The sequence below is a fragment of the Pelobates fuscus genome, chromosome 6 (genome assembly GCF_036172605.1).
Source record: "Pelobates fuscus isolate aPelFus1 chromosome 6, aPelFus1.pri, whole genome shotgun sequence".
NCBI classification, from domain to species: domain Eukaryota; kingdom Metazoa; phylum Chordata; class Amphibia; order Anura; family Pelobatidae; genus Pelobates; species Pelobates fuscus.
The window spans coordinates 153,753,528-153,771,619 of NC_086322.1; the positions used below are offsets into that span (position 1 = coordinate 153,753,528).

Sequence of the window (18,092 nt, forward strand, 5' to 3'; positions counted from 1 at the left end):
CCTGTGTTTGTGTGGCTGTGTGTGTGTGACTGTCTGCCTGTGTGTGTGTGTGTGTGTGTGACTGTCTGTGTGTGTGACTTTCTGTCTGTGTGTGTGTGACTGTCTGTGTGTGGCTGTCTGCCTGTGTGTGTGTGTGGCTGTCTGCCTGTGTGTGTGTGTGTGACTGCCTATGTGTGACTGACTGGGCAGACTAGATGGGCCGAATGGTTCTTATCTGCCGTCACATTCTATGTCTGTGTGTGTGTTTGTGTGTGGCTGTCTGTATGTGACTGCCTGCGTGTGTTTGTTTGTGTGCGTGTGTATGGCTGTCTGCCTGTGTGTGTGTGTGACAGGGTGTGTGGGAAGGGGGAAGGAGGGGGGAAAGGAGTGGGGGAGGGGGGCGACGGGAAGGGGGGCGCTGTGAAGATTTCTCGCACACGGCGCCCAACGGCCTAAGCCCGCCCTGCTCATATAGCTGTCTTGTATACTCATATATAATTTTGTATGCATTATGTAGTTTTCTTGTATGCAACTTAAGAACTTATAGATATTGCATTGTATTCTTTATTGGACATTCATTGTCTTTTTTATGCATTGATACTGTTTATGAGAGCCTATTATTTTGACCCATGTAATAAACATCTTTTTCTATATACTTTTGTGGTTGTGCTCCTTGTTCAAGCAATACATATACACTCATTGACAGGCACACACACACACACACATTTTCTCATACACTCACCAACTTCTTTATTTTATTTAAATCCACCCAGTCTCCCTACCTTTGGGAGAGTTGGAGTGGATCCTGACTGCTGCTGGGCTGGCTCGGCTCCTTGCTGGGGCTGCTAGCTCTGCTGGCTGGGTTGGCTTTGCAGGCGCCCAATGGCAAGGGAACTGAGAACTGAGCTCTTCTTGCTCAGCTCCCTTGTGCACCGCTTAGTGATCCCGGAGTCGGAGAAAAGTCATATTCTGGCTCCCGGGATCACAGAAGGGCGCAAGAGGGAGCAAGAAGAGCTGAGGACAGCGCTCCCTCGCCACCCTTCTAGAATATTAGGAGTGGAACACCACAGGGTGCCCTACGGTGGCCAGCTCTTGGGTCACCCAGGACACGAGGCAAACAAAACATTTGCCTGGGCGCCTGGGGTGGCATTTTTTTGCCACCCCTTTGAAAGTGCAGCACTAGGCAAATGCCTTGTATGCTTTGTGGTAAATACAGCCCTGGTCTGGGGACTCTGCAGAATTTGCAATGACCTCCCATGGTGACATCGCCGTTTGGGGTCCGGTCGTCATATGGCGGGGGGCAAGGTAAATGTAAGTTCTACTTACCTGAACCAGCCCCTGGCGTCCCTCTTCCTCTAGCGGGTCCTCTTCAGGTAGCTCTTCAATGCTGTACTCTCGCGCAAGCCAATTCCCTTCAGCCATCATTGGTGATGGCTGGGGTGATTGATTTCTCCCAGTGTCTAGATGTGCAAGGTGTAGGGAACATACAGAGACAAAGTAGTCCCTACTTTGTCTCGGTATATCTCTTGGCTGGGTTGGAATTTCCCTGAAATTCCAACACAGTCAATATGAGAAATTCTAAAAGATTCTATCTTTATAAAATACAATTTTTTTGGGGGGGGGAGGGGGAGGGGAGGGGAGGAGTAACAGTGCCGCTTTAAGCAATAGGATGATATTGTAACAAGTGTATTCCTTTATTCTATTTTTTTTACATGTATTCTCTCTCAAGAGAGGAGGGTTAACTCTACCTGACTGAATGCTGTTCAGATCTTTACTTGTATTGAGAACATAATTTTTTTTTCATGTATAAATTATATTTTCTTTAACCATACTGTGTTGCTTAATACTTCTTCTTACCACTAGATGGGAGAAGCAGCTCAACAAAATGTTTTCTCTTATTTTTGCTTTTAAAATTACTTCCTATAACAGCTGCATATTAATGCAATTTCTGAAGTAATACAGAAATCACTTGTATATGTCACAGAACTGTCAAGCCAACCAGGCTATTGTTTTTTGTTTTTTTTTAATAAAGGTTGGATATTTATTTATTTATCAGCCATATTCAACAAATGCAGTAAACTGACCCATTTCTGATTAAACCCCTAAAATGAGGTACTAGGTGAAATTTGTAATATTGTTTCAAATTATTGGCCAATAGAGATTATGAGGCAATAATTTATATTCCCAAGCGGGCATGTTTCAGTATATTAAAGCGCTGTGAAATACATATTTTAGGAAGCATAATGTCTCTCTGTGCATGCCAAGTAATTAAAATCCTTTAAGAGATTCTTTAAATTGATTTTCCGATTCTAAGCTTTCTTAATCCAGCCTTTGCCGTCGAATCAGTGCAATGTGACAAGTAAAGCTCCTGGGGATACATCCATCTTTAACACTGATATAAAACTAAAACGTGACACTCTCAGCAGGCTTATTTGCAAATGTTTACCCAGAATTCATTTCTGCAGTACAATCATTTAATTTAGAGCAAAGGGTAACTACAGCTGGTATTTCTTATGTAGAAGATTCACTCTATAAACAGTACACTGTGTATTGAAAACCAAGCTAGTAAAATAAATAGTGAACTAGGTGGGATGTAAACAATTGTGTTAAGTTTAGCAAATTTGGTTTTAACTTCATCACATTCATACCTGACAACTTTGTCAATTCTGGTGAGGCCGTAAATTGGACATGTACTCATGCTAGCAGTGGCGTACACATAACCCATGGGGCCCCGGTGCGAAACTGATCCATGGGCCCGCCCCCCTAACACTCCCCCCTTTAAATTCTCCCCTGACAGACACACACACACACACACACATACATACAGAGACACACACACATACAGAGACACACACACACACACAGACAGACAGATACATACAACACATACATACAAACAGACAGACAAACACACATACATACAGACAAGACAAACATACATACATACAAACAGACAGACAGGCACACTGTAGCGGTACTTACCCTTTCCAGGGGCCGGCCGGGGTCCTCTGTTCGAGCCGCGTGCGGTCCTGCTGCTGCACGAGCCACGCGCGGCTCATCCGACGGCTGGAACAGGAAGGCGGGCAATGACCGCGAGAAGCGGTCACGTGTCCCGCCTGACTCTAAGAGCGTGCCGCGGGTCTCGGGCACGCTCTTAAAGGGACAGTGGGAGCCTAAATTGGAAAAGGCCTCCCATTGGTCTCTGTCATGCCACACTCCCCAGACACTTACCTTTTGGGGGCGTGGATGTGACAGGGACCAATCAAAATAGATGTTTAGGTATTTATACTCACCTTTTTCCCTTAGTTCCTTGCCCTATCGTGGTTTCTGTTTCAGTTCCCTTTAGCGCTTGTTGTGTTCAGTTGTGTTCCTTCGTATTGACCTTGGCTTTGTTTCTGACTGCGTTATCTCTTTATCCTAACCTGTTCTGTTTGCCGGCTTGCTGCTTACTGTGTACCAGACCCTGGCTAGTCCTAGTTTATGCTGTCTCTTTGTGCCCTAGACCTCGGATCGCTCCTGACTCTGTACTCCTCTCATATACGTTGAGTCCGGCCACTCTAATTTATATTCCCAGGGTAGACGTATCTCCCCTCTGTGTTGTCTTTTGTTGAGTTGAATCCTGCGTGTTGGGGTATATTTTCGTTACACACACATACAGACAGACAGACAGGCACATACACACAGACACATACACACATACAGACAGACACACACACATACATACAGAGAGACACACACACACAGACAGATACATACAGACACATACGACATACATACAAAGACACATATGTACATAAAAACAGACAGGCACACACACATACATACAGACAGACATACATACAACACACACACACACACACGACAAACATACAAATACACATACAAACAGACAGGCACACATACATACATACAAACAGACAGACAGGCATACATACAGACAGAGAGGCGCACACACACACACATAGACACATACAGACAAACACACACACACACAACACATACATACAAAGACACACACATACATAAAACAGACAGGCACACATACATCCATACATACAGACAGACAGATAGACACAGACACACACACACATACAGACACACACAATACACACACACATCCAAAGACACAGACAGACACATACATACAAACAGACAGGCACACATACATACAGACAGATAGACACAGTCACATAAAAAACAAACACACACACACACCTAATATTTAAGTCACCTGTTTCCCACCTTTTAGGTGCAGGAGGGTGACTTTCCCTGTGGTCCAGTGGTGGCTCAGGTTGATGGGAGTCAGAGTTCCCACTCTGACTCCTTGCTCTTCCTCCCGCGCGGGTTCTGTGTGTTAGCTGGGAGGAGTGATGAGCAGTCACTTCCTCCCAGCAGTGATGATCTCATCACAGGAACCCAGTCGCGCTGTTAAAGCGCCCAGCGCTGAGCGGGCCCCCTGACAATCCATCTCCATCGGGTGGCCCAGACAGCATGGGCCACCCGATGGCCACCTGATGCGGCTCTGGCGGTTTGCCGCGCAGGCCGGGGCCGCAAATGATGATGGCAGCACCCGGTCGCAGGGGTCTGCAGGGCGGCCGGGCCCCCTGGAGTGACGGGCCTGGTAACAACTGCGACCCCTGCGACCGCGGTAAGTACGCCAGTGCATGCTAGTCTGGATAATAGATTGCCAGGAATACAACCAAGTCAGGCTCATTGTGCACAGAGGAATACTAAAGTGCTACCATATTGGCTAAAATCCCCATGTAATCCATGCTTAGTCCAATGAGACCAGGTACAAACATTTATTCCCAGTACACTTTTCTGTGGTGTTCCTAAAACCGAGAGAGCAGAGGAAACCTGGGATGGTTTCTACATTTTAGACTGTGCTGCTGAATTTGTGACATTTGGCAAATTTGCACAATGTATAATCCTTATTGAATGAAGCCCAAAAATAAGAGCTACAGTTTAATGTGAAACAAAAATGTACACCATTTTTTTAAAATTGAATCTTTGAATTATTATATTTTTAGAATCTTGTCAGAAACAAAAGCAAAGGAGAACCCTTTAGGACAGGTAAGTATTAACAACTTTTTATCCTATGTATGTGTGTATATACTTGTATATATAATATGTAAATATTTAAACATGCTTACTTTACAGATGCCTTGTGGTTTGTTCATGGGTGATTATTCATTTCGGCTCCATAAATGACAGCAACATTATTAAGTCAATGGAAATCTGTAGGGAGATTCTAAGAACACAGTTTGAGCTATTAAATAAGTTAAATATTTTTTACAAAGAGCTGTAGCATGCATTTATTGTATGGCCTTTAATAATAGTGGCAGTATACTAGCATTAAACAGTGAATTGTCTGTTGTAAAGACATCACTCCAGTTAAAATTTTTGTGCTATTTTTTTTAGCCTAATTTTAAAACTGTTGTTAAAGGGACACTCCAGGCACCCAGACCACTTCAGCTAATTGAAATGGTCTGGGTGCTGTGCCCCTATTGCACTTAGTGCTGCAATGTAAAACATTGCAGTTCCAGAGAACTGCAATGTTTACATTACAGCTCTAAGTCTGCCCTCTGTGGATGTCTATCAGACAGCCACTGGGGGCGCTTCCGGATTCATAACAGACTTTTGGTCCATTATCTGACACTTTCCTATGGGGAGGTCTAATGCGCATGAGCGGCCATTTCCACGCATGCGCATTAGGTCTCCCCCGCCGGCTGACATCAGCGGGGGGAGGAGCTTGGGCAGAGCCTTACCCAGCGCCGAAGGACATTGGTGCAAGATTCAGTTAAGTAAGTGAAGGGGTTTTAACCCCTTCAGAGACATGGGGTGGGTTGTAGTCTAACAGCATCATGGCGGTACAGTTCGACAACCCTGATAGAAATGATAATAATAGACAGACATAACACTGGTTATGTTTTTATACACAAATCTAAAATAAAGTGCCTATAAAGCTTATAAAATAGTCTGAGACAGATTTACCTGCAGGCAGCAGCCTATTGACAGATCTCTAGGAGAGGAGTAGTAGGTGCCTGCTCTACCACTTTAAATGTACAGCCTTGTGTAGCTATGACTGTCAAACGTCCATCTTTTGGGTGAAGTAATGTAATGTTTCTTCATAGTTTTTGTATAACCCCACTGAAATGGAGGAGTGGTGGGGGCCAAAAAGGCCACTTTGTTTCTTCATTGCCTCATTGAATTATAATATGGCTACTACATGCCAGGCCTTGAATTGGTCTTTCTACAGCCAATGCAATTAATATGGTGAGCAGGACATCCAAAAACTTGTGTAAATGTACTCCCCCCATGTAAGATGGTGTACTTTCTCCCATGATGTCAGCTTAGAGGAGTGGAGTAGCATGACATAAGCCTTGGGTCAGTTCTCTCTCTTCCCCAACTCTTATGCATTTGATGCACCAACGGCTTCTGAAAATATATTTTTGGCAGTTGGGGAGCCACGTCCTGGTTGTGGCAGAAATGGAGTACATAAACTCATATTCTTATATGGTGTGAACAATTTGCCGAAACAATTCTATACATTTTTTCCCCTCAAAACTGGAATGTCTACTTGTTTGTGTAACATCAGTGACCAGATTAATTTAGATCAGAGATGAAAAAATAAAAGCAATCAAGTATATAAATGAATCTGGTCAACAGATTATCAAAGCAAGATCAAAGCATCTAGCCAAGATCCTAGCTCATCACCTACAACTCCATTCAAAAAAAGTTATTGTTGGAGTCTACACAATACGCAGCCAGCTGTGATAATATGTGAATCAACTTTTAAACTGATATATTTGATTTGGATAACACTTACAATTCATCCAAGTTAGCCTTTTTCCCCTCAGTGTTTCCTTTTGAGCTTAAATCTTGCTGGTCAGGTTTTCTTGTCACCAAAAAACACTGCTTAGGTAATAGCTCATTAGCTACCTTTTGTATCAAGCTACAAAAAGTACTTTTATGGTTGCTTGATCTAAAACTACTTGTTCGATAGATGTCAGATATGAGTCTTTAGCAGAGAGTTCTAAGCAATATAGCAGAGCTACTTGGCATCGACAAGGGTATAATTGTGCTGATCCTTGCACCAGACACTAAACAGACTCCACTTTGCTTGGCATCGCTTGCTCCCCGGAGAGCACAATGAAGAATATAATTCTGCTTCCTGGAACTAAAAGTTACATTAAATATGAATTTTTTAACTACCCCTGCTTGATATTATGTGACTTTTTTAAAGTAGTAACTCTTCACTGTGCTTTATAAAAATATCAGCAAAAAACATACATCGAAGCAGTATTTCTGCATGGATATCAGGAGAAAGGTTTCTTCTAGTGTGACGATTAGTGCATCACGTCTTTGTAAGACATGTAGTAACAATTTACTTGAGGTGAGAACCTAATTTATTAAATGCCAGAACCACAGCCATGTTGTGTTCATTTTCTTTACAACACGAAGGACAGACGCAAGGTAATTACATTTGAGGGTCTTGTTTACCTTGTTTGCAAGCCATTGGATAGAAATAAAAGCTTTTATTGTTGAAATCTATAGGAAAAGCTTAAGAACGGGGCAGAGATAATTGACAAATGCAGCAATAAGCATCTGTGCCTGAAACATGATTGTTTTAGCAATACGTGATCTGATGTACTAAAGCACATTCTTTTTAAAGGTCCAGCTCTCTCAAGATAAAAGGGTTATAATATACAGCCTAAGCAAAGTTATATCATACCAAAAACACGTTTTTTTAGTATGTGGCGCATATGTTTCTCAGTTAATTGTATTATTTTGGAATAATGAGCATTGCATTCACCACTAGGTCTCTGGACTGATATAAGATTGATCTGATTAAGGATCTGATCTCTCTTTCTTCTGTGGAGAAAGCAGTGATGTTATTAATTATGCCATTCAATAATCTATAGAACGCTCCAGTTTCTCAAGTGTACAAGCAAGTGATACAGATTCCAAGAAAAAAATAAGGGGATTATTAATAATTAGCCAACAAATAATCAGAGTTTGTATTTGGTCTCCGTGATGAATGGTCCACTTTAGGAACCATGCCATTTGCTCTTTGGATGTTATCCTCTTTTTAAAGTTATCTTGCTGTGAGCAAGCGTCACATCAATACAGCATCAAAGCCACAGTATCTAAGTAGGGATCATTTTATAAAAGAAAATAAAAACCTGAAGGATTACTTAATGCTAATAATTTGTACAATTATAGAGTTGGTTCCACAATTAGATAAGACATAAAAATAAAAATATAATACTTATAAGACTGGAAGAATGTCCTTATAGAATTGGTGACCATCTTACTGAGTATAGTCCAATATTAAATGTCCAATACAGCAGAAATAAAACACCCAAGGATATTCCTCCCAATGTTCCAGCTTTGATAGGGTTAAACGCACACTGAGCTAGATTCTAAAAGAGACAGAGAAGCTTCCGATTGCTTAGCAACACTTTTCATGTAACCTCCACCACACACCACAATATGTAATCACCTTTTATTGAGGCATATAATCTAGCCCCTATTATAAATCAGATTTCTGTGAGATATTGCAGTGTCCTGACTCTTCAATATCAGCTCCTGTTACCTGGATTGAACAGAGATACAGTTAAACGAATAGAGCCAGCACCAACACTCTAAATGCTGAATCTCACCTCAATCAGGGACCACCTATCCCAAGATAAAAAGCACTCATAACAAACCACCAATATATGCAATACTTTATGAAGCTAAAATAAGCATCTAGGAACGTTGCCACAGGCTTACAGTTTGCAGTGTCTGGCAAAGCAGTTGGATACACTCATCCACTGAGGGTCCATTTGTTCGTCCTGCTCCCTCTCTCACAAGCTGCGGTCCCACGTGACTAATGTCTTTTTTTCCGAATATGTTTGCAAAAGGACACATTCTTAACAGATAAGGCATTTCAACAAGCTAAAGTGCTTAAGGAGTTTGGAGTGTTTAAGAATGTAAAAAACAAACAAAATGCAGGTGACAATATCAGCATAGGAACCCTTATAATCCCTGGAGGAGAAAATCCTGTTCCTCTCTTTTGAGAGAGCATACATCCAACCACGCAGACGTATACAGGTAGAAATGAAGCAGCCTCTCTAAGTAGGGATAATCTAAGTACCATAATAGCTTTAGTTTAATGAAGAAGTATTGGTGTATAGATCATGCCCCTGCAGTTGCACTGATTAATTCTTTGCCATTTAGGAGTTTAAAAACTTTGTGCATATAGCCCAACCCACATTTCCCCTGACTAGCATTGGCCGGTTTGACTTGTGCTGCCCTTTGCCTTCACTACTTCCAACAATGCCGTTAAAATTCTTTGTCTGAGCTAAGCTCTGCAGTACAGGTCTTAGCTCATTGGCCATAAGTGAAGATAAACAGTAAAACCATTTTAAAACCAGGGCACTCCTGGCATCATAAGCACTACAGCATAGTGGTTATGGTGCTTGAAGTGTTCCTTTAAGGGTCAAAAGATAAATCACAACTTGCTTAATTGTCTTTGGGGAATGTTTTAGGCTTAACCAATTGACAGAAAAAACATATCTAGATTACATTTGTATAGTAGAAACTAACACATTTTTTGCTTGACCAATGTTCAATAATTTTTACATAGCATGTTTACAAAATGACTACAACATGGGACAGTAAGCCAGTGATGCATTATCCAGTGACAATTGCATTCGTACCACATGCAGAGGGGCTGATAATGGAAGTTACTTCTCTTTTCTTCAATGACCCTTCAGCTCCACCTGGTGAGCCTGGGCAACCCTTTGATGGACTCTGGGACTATGAAGGTGAGAGGGTGTAATAACCAATTTATTTTCAAATATCGTTACTCCATCCATTGTTTATGTTTTATTTAGATTGTTTTGTATTCATTACCTCCATGTATGCTTCGGGTATGTTTTTCAAATTTTATGTGAAATATGTCCTTTGGCTTGTAATATGTGGTTTGGAGTATGTTTGTTAAAAACAAAACAATACAAAAACAACATAATTATCTGGAGAAGTAAATTAATGTTAAAATGGGTGGTGGATTTCACCCATGAACTTGCATTTATGGGTGGCAAAATTCAACAAGGGTAAACTTCTAACAAATAATCATATAAAAGTAATCCCCCCCCCCCCCCCCCCATTTAAGGTTTTAATTGAGTATTTTCGTCAACATTTCAGGTGGGGAGGGGATAGGGTACAGAAAGGAAAAAAGGGGGGAGTGGGTTAGGAAACATACAGCCTTTGCATTGCCATTCCAGTACAGTAAGGGCAAGACGGTTTGTAGCCGGCAGGTACAATACATTTCATTACATCACAATCTATGCATAGGAATACGGTTGTCTCTTACACATTGGCTTATTCTAGTCTGGTGTACACAACAGACTCATAGTTGACTCCTGACTGGCCTGTGGTAATTAGCATTGGTCCCTGTTAGGTGGTGTTCTGTGGACCTGTAGTGCCCGCTCTCCAAGAGCCCCAGTGCCCCCAAGCCTCTGTTGCTGTTTTTGTCATGGGGAAGATGCTACGATAACACGTTTCGTATATTTGTTGGGTATCTACTTCTGTGATCTGTGGGGGCCTCGTTGTTTTCCAGAGGCGTGCTATTGCCCTCTTTGCTGTCAGAAGGATGTGGAAGACTACCTTCTGTGTCGCTGCTGGTATGCCAGAAGGCGTGTGCAGCAGGAGGCATGTCAGTGGTGTCAGGGCCAACTGTGTGTGGGTAATGTCCTGTATTAATTTATTTATTGCTTCCCAGAACCCATATATGAGAGTGCAGTTCCACCACACATGCAGTACTGTGCCCGCCTTCTGCCCACATCTCCAACATGGAGATTAGTCCGGATATATCTTATGGACTCGCATGGGAACCATATACCATCTATACACTGTTTTTCTATGTTGCTCTAGCAATGTTTCTGATTTAATTACTCTTTTGGGTGCCGCTACTATGGCTTCACATTGCTCTCTTGTGATAGTGCACTGTGTATCCTGGTCCCACTGTGCCGCCTGTCTAGAATTTGCAAAGTGTGTGGAGGACTTTAGGATTCGATAAATCCAGGATAATGGTCTGCATCCCTTTTGCAACGAGCCTCTAACCGCCATCTGTTCCCATTCTGTCATCCCGAAATCAAAGTCGGTCCCCTCAAGGGTGGAGGAGGGGAGGGCAGGTAATCCAGTTTAGTCATGAAGGAGCTCAGCTGTATGTATGATAATTGTGAGGCTTTTGGTATGTGGCGTTTCTCTTGCACGTCTTGGAATGATCTTAACTTGTGGCATGTGGTCATTTGGGAGAGACGTGTGACCCCCCTTATCTATCCACGGTTTGGCGTTGAATGTTGGTATGCAATATGTTATATGAAAGTAATTTATGGGGTTTCATTCTCTTGAACATACATACACTGGGGAGGGCTGGTAATGTTTGGCCTATGGAGCAAGTACAATTGATGGTCTTTATTGCACATGAAACTCACAGGTTTCAATGTGGATGGTCATACAGGAGGGGGGCATCAAGCATATGGGTTTGACAGGTGGAAGCTGGTTGCAAAATGTGCAGTCATGTATCCCTGCAAACTCCTAAGAGACATAAACTGTTTCCCACAGACTACATTGTTAACGTTGAGAAACAGTGTTTGCCTCGAATGTCATATCATCCTGCTGTCATTGGCAAGCACCTCCAGACACATCTTACATACTGATTGTAGAATAGTAGCCTGGTCAACTTCAGATCGCTCAGTCCACCCTTAATATCCAAGTTGGCCAATGGACAGCCAGAAGGACTTGCATTGAGAAAGGGGAGAACCTGTAAAGGTTTGTACTTATTGTCCTTCAATAAACTTGTATGTAGCAGTTGGGGTGCACATTTGCAATTGATAGCTCTGCCCTCTTTTTTTTGTTTTGCTTTTGGCCAATGGACGGCATTAGGAACACAGGTCAAGCAGAAACAACAAAGGCTCTGCCCAATTCATGCCAGAACTTTGCAAACAGACATCCTAAAACATCTCCCACCATTCTAATTAGCAGACAAATAATTTCAGTTGTGTACGGGATTATGGAAGGGGCGCACATTAAACTGTGTGTAATTTTAATATATGAGAGTCGGTTGAGGTGTGCCGAAACCGACGTGAGGTTAGGCCTGCAAAAGAGGGCCCACCCAGGTATAATGATATATGAAGAGGGTGTGGTGGGAGGGAATTTCCGAAATCGTCGCAGACAAGTGAGTAAGGGGATTTGCTGGGTTTAAATAGCCATAAAATCCCTCCCACAATTTCAGGCATACGCCTTCTATTTGTGTACGGGATTATGGAAGGGGCGCACATTAAACTGTGTGTAATTTTAATATATGAGAGTCGGTTGAGGTGTGCCGAAACCGACGTGAGGTTAGGCCTGCAAAAGAGGGCCAAAAAGTGTGTGACATTTATTAAACATAACAAAACATTTAGACATATTATAGAAAGCGAGCCTGATTTCTTTCTGGATTTGGAATGAACCGGTTGTATGCCGAGGACTTCCAGCGACCCATCTTCTCTACAAGATGAGTTGGAACTGGATGACTTGAGGCTGCTGTGGCGGCCCTAACACGGAATGAATGTACCGAGAAGGAACTTCGGATTGAGGCCAAGACTAACAAACAAGGAGCGAATGTATAGCATGAACTGTTTGAGAGATGTGGCAAAAATTGTACGAGCAACCATTATAATCGGAACGCATTTAGTATCTTGAACCACATACAATACTTACACATATCGTAAGCCGTAGAGTACGTTTGCTTAGTATTAGTGGACAAATCTTACCTGCATAGACTCTAACTTCAGGCATGATTGCTACCTTTTTTGACCTGCAGAGGAAATCTGGACTGCGTGTTCTTTTATCTCAACCGTTACGTTTAAGGAAGGTCCGACTGCAGGACTTCGGAAGTGGCTAAAGCGGAGGAAACTGCAGGGGAACTTGAGACGTCAGGGTTAGCGTTTATTAAAGATAATACGATACCTGGAGCTAGTTCTTGTAGCATGCTGTGAGGAGGAAGGAAACGTAATAAGTTTAAATTATGCAAAACTCAGAAGCTCATTGAGCTTTCTCGTGTAGCTGAGCTGCTAGCTAATGGGAACCAATAGGTGAAGATAAGGACTATCCCGTAAGAGTTGAGGCCGTGCCAGTAGCCCTGTGTTTGAGAGAAGCCCTACCTACGATTTAGGCCATGTGGACTTGTACCATCTAAGCGCGGCAGGGTATTAACCTCTTGTGGAAAAGCGTTAACCTGACCGTACACGTGCGATTACCTGCATTAAACCATAGCGAAAAAGGACTGTAACAGGCGCCTGATGAAACTGCCGTGACGTGAATCGAAGAATAGAATGCAAAGCCGTGACCCACCGTAGGGAAATGTTTGCACGAGAGAGGAACCTGAAGAGGAGCTTTGACAAAATTTGAAGACGATATGTGTTCGTATAGCAAGTAACCTATAGCGGTTACTTGGTAGGCATGAGATCGTGAAAGATTGTACAACAGGATGCATAAGGTGTTACGCCTTAAATTAAAACATCCAGCATGACCGAAAGTAACTCCCGATGGACTACTTAAGCTTACATAAAGAGAAGCGTGAACAACGACAAATGCGTGACAAATGAATTGACTGCGCATGGAGGACCCTGTGAATGTCAGGCGTGCAGACAAGTCCCTAATTAGTAGATTAAGGATTCGAATGGTATTTGTTTGGCCAAAATGGAGGCGGAGTGATGCCTCGATGTTCGATATGAAACAAGTGGGAATACTGCTCACCCGGTCCCATCAGATCGCTAAAGCTTATCCTGCATTGCTTGTATAAGCGACGCCGACGTGAAAATTGAGTGATAGTATGAATCGATAAACGGTAATTTAGAACTCAATGTACCAAAGTGCCCCCAAAACGTCGCGAAGAAATAAACGGTAAATCCGTAATACATGAGACCGGAAGCAGTCACTGTGCGTCACTGCAGCGCCTGGAGGACCCGACGATGGTCCAAAACGAGGCCAAAACTGTACAACGTGCAATGTGGAGGGCAACGTGAGACCCAACAAACCAATATGACTGAATATAAGTAAGAAATGCCTGAAACAAGTTGTAGGAGGAACCGCAGGTCCTGGTGTCTACTAGCTTGGTCTGGGCACGTAGTGTACGTGGTACCTAAGGATCGCCAGCGAGCGACAGGTTGGGGTAATATATATATATATATATGTATAAATAGATATATATAGGTATCCTCGTACTGCTAGAACTAAGCATCTAGCAGACCCATTGCCCGTAAGAGATAACGTATCGAAAGCACCGGAGTAGCCGAGTACGATAGTACTGAAATACTGTTTTGCATCAATGTAAGAGTATGTAACGCACGACCGAAACTAAGGCGGGAAATAAAGCGCTAGGATACCTGAAGCGGTTATGGGAACCAAAACATAGTGATTATGCTTGACGGGTCTGGGGTGTGCCGCCCCCCCCCCCCAGCTTACTAGGAGCGCGAGCGTGAGTGCGTGTGTGCTGGCCGACTAGCTAGTGCCGCGATGCGGCGAAACGATTACACTAGGTTGGTGACAGGTGAGGCCCTGCTAGTTGCCAAGCGGCTTGAGAGGCTCTATCTATGCGTTGGCGTGAGGGGGTAGCGTGGCCACTGAATGAGGTGGCGGGGTGTCGGCCTCTCGGTGACAGTTAAACATAAGATAGAATGGGAGTGACGGATGAGGCCCTCTCTATGCCACAATGCGAGGCGACTAACTATGATTTGGCCCGAGGGGCATAGTACCTCCAAGTATGAGGATGGGTGTTGGCCTCGCGGGACCACTAACCTATGGCGAAGAAGCCAGGGGGAATAACAACTAGTGGACACCTAGGAACCTAACAGCCAGCAGTTGCTAACTAAGATGGAAGGGTAGTTAGTGAGAGAGGACATACTACAGAACGAAACGTGGGTAGCAAAGAGTTAGGATCGTATGGTTTGACCGAAACTGGAGTGCCCAGTGAGCATGTGGGGTCCGGATGGTCGGGACGTATGAGCTAGAATGCGTGTACGATCGTATGTATGGCCCTCGGGGCCCGTGGTGCCGTATCGTGGCCCCGGTTTGTAAAGTAAAATGAGTTTTGTAGTTTTTTTTTTTTTTTTTTTTATATGCGGATCTCGTTCATAGTCCTGTCAAAAACGCGTACTTGCCTTAGCCTAGGCTAGTTCTCCAGAACCGCAGTGTGAACTCAAATGCACGCGTCTAGTAGCATATGTGCTTGTCTGCGCAGGTGTACAAGGGAAGGTAAACAGGCAATGATAGGACTCAATGTAACGCTGAATATGTTAGGATCGTCAAACAGGTTTAGCAATGCAATGTGCGGCATAATCGCTAAGTATGCATGGCTGCGTATCTGCAAGCGTGAGTTGATGAATGTAAGATGCGCATAACAGTCAGAGCATCTGCGTTTATACTGAAGATGACCAATAATGACGACGACCTTGTGTGCCCTACCCTTTCATTATAAGACGTCTAACTTTCAAACACACTAAACATCAACGTATTTGGACCTAAAATGCACATCTACACGTGAAACAAACAAAAGGACCTCAAAACAAAATAACCACGAATAAAACACCTTTGTAAAAGCATCTTGAAAGCAAGTGTGTTTAAATAGACATAATAAGGCTATCTATATATGTTGACATTCAGTATAGCGAGATAAACGAACTTGATTCCTAAAATGAAAGGAGAGAAATTGAATTATACCAACGGAACATTCCCTCGCTACCGCAAGAACCTGGCGTGAGCAGTATTAAAGTAATCATGAAACGCAAGCTATTTGCGTACTACTCCGGCCGAAAGACATCGGCAAGAGAGTATATGGGCAGTTTAACTTGCAAACTGACCATAGTAAGAGCCTCAAACGAACAGGATAAACGATGATTTGTCAAACTGCCGTGATGACATGATTACCAGGCACCCAGGATTGAGAAACCTGAAATATACAAATGCTGGGGACCTAGCTGAATTGTTTTTTTTTTTTTTGTATTAGAATAGTAATGGCCTGACGTTACTGTGATACGGCTTAGGGAGAGGAAACGCTTAACAAAAATATAAAAAGCCATGCATTTCGGAGGAAGTGAAACATTGTATAATAGGTTATAACTAGAGAGAGATAAATGGATACACTATAACGAGTGAAATCCCTGGCCATGCAGCCATTGATAATTTCATGCAGGTATACCTATATACTAGCAGTTGAATTCTCTCGGACGGCAACATCGTAAAGGAACACACAATGAAATAGACAGAACGTGAACCGGTAAATGAAGCTTTAAGAAACAATGAAAAAGTGTACTAGACGAAACCTTGTACGAGCGCTTGTCGTACCCGTCATGGAACGCATAAGACCAGGTACGTGAACAGCGGTAATGACTGAGACCTAGCCTAAAATCACTATACCCATAATACTGCAGTGATAACAAGTGTATCCAATGAGCCCGATAGGATTGAAACTACGCGGGCTTTCAGACACACCAATGAGAGCAGAGAGAAATAGGAATTGGCACTGTAGCTCTTCATACCAACCATTCCACAATGCTGGCTGGCTGAGCATAATGGGAATTGGAGTATGCAGCGGGCTTTTACCAGAAAACGGAGAGTGCAACGGCAAGTAGCCTCAGCCAGGGCTGAGAATTAGACTCTGTCCCCCAGCTGCGGGGGGAATATATACATTGTACCTTGTACCCTCACGGACCGTGACAAATAAGAGCAGCGGAACGGGCAGTCTAGGCGAAACGGTCGGGACGAAGTGTGAGAGAAATGACTGAAAATAAACTAAATTCAACGTAAGTGCAATCGAATGAATTTGACTGAATAAACAAAACCGTTTGACATACAATGTGCGCGGAAACTGCCGACTAGCCCGGTCGTTTGTTTAAACTCACGAATTCCCGCGTGGAGTTGCCGTCCGTCGGTTTAGGCGCGTCGCGGAAAATCTGACGTCAGAGGTCTGCGTGCCCCGGAAGCGCAAGGGAATTTCCGAAATCGTCGCAGACAGGTGAGTAAGGGGATTTGCTGGGTTTAAATAGCCATAAAATCCCTCCCACAATTTCAGGCATACGCCTTCTATATATCAACTTTCCTTACACAAAAAAAATATGTTAACTGTAGTCTAGTGCAAAGATCAAAACAATCGTAGGCATCATAACATTTTCTTTTTCTAATGTTTTTACATTTCATGTATTTACTAAAGTTGCTTTGGAAGGGTCCTTATTACTCGACTCTTAAGCAATACTTTATTTATGCAAATTGAAAAATATCTGCCAGATTTCCATATGCCTGCCAAATTCAGCAAATTTCAAAAAAACCCTGTGGAGAGTAGACTTAAACATCCAGCTCATTAGATTTGAACTGCAGTTGTTTCTGCCGTATTCCTGCTGAGTACCTGTGTCTTCTCTTGACGAGTCGACAATGTTATTAGATGTTTATTTTGACCCACTGCAGCATCGTTGTTTTATAAATATTCATCATTTCCTGCTTAGCCAGTGGTTGTCCTGAAAGAGTAAAATGAAGAACATAGGGATACCCTTATTAAAAAAGAAAATAATAATTTATTGAGATCAATATGAGAAGTGTGTATTTTCATTATCATTATTGGAATTTAATAAATACCGAGAAATTTCTCTTTTGTTTTGTCACTACCTTTTCATTAATGCATAGTCCCATAAAAAAATAAATAGAAAAATCACTGTGTGCATTATAGTGCTTCGTGTTAGATCACCATTAGTTCTGCATACACTGGCAAATGAACCTGTTGGTAGTCAGTACACGCACTCCCAGCTCTGTATTGGATAAAAAGTATCATTTCTGGTTTAGATTGATCTTTCTTAATGCAGTATAATCTTTGATCTGGTTTTGTAGATGGTATGAATTCTACATTAGGAAATAACGCATGCTGTGTTCAGGAATAAGCTGACTTAGGGTTATTTAAAGCAGGCTTACATTTCAATGCATTATTTTATATCTATTAGGCATGCTGAGTATATACTGATTTAAGACCATCACTAGGGCATATAAAGATCTCTCAAATATTACTGATGGAAAGTTCTGACAGTGAAAGAAGA

At 42.7% G+C, this 18,092-nt stretch overlaps 1 protein-coding gene across 1 annotated transcript in view; it reads left to right on the forward strand.

Annotated features, from left to right (window-relative positions):
* LOC134614521 (UPF0462 protein C4orf33 homolog) overlaps nt 1-18,092 on the forward strand; it is a 113,968-nt gene that overhangs the window by 25,517 nt on the left and 70,359 nt on the right. The window contains exons 2-3 of the mRNA XM_063458434.1: nt 5,010-5,052; nt 9,614-9,794. Coding sequence (XP_063314504.1) covers nt 9,626-9,794 — 169 coding nt within the window. The 5' untranslated portion in view covers nt 5,010-5,052; nt 9,614-9,625. The remainder of the gene's footprint in view (nt 1-5,009; nt 5,053-9,613; nt 9,795-18,092) is intronic.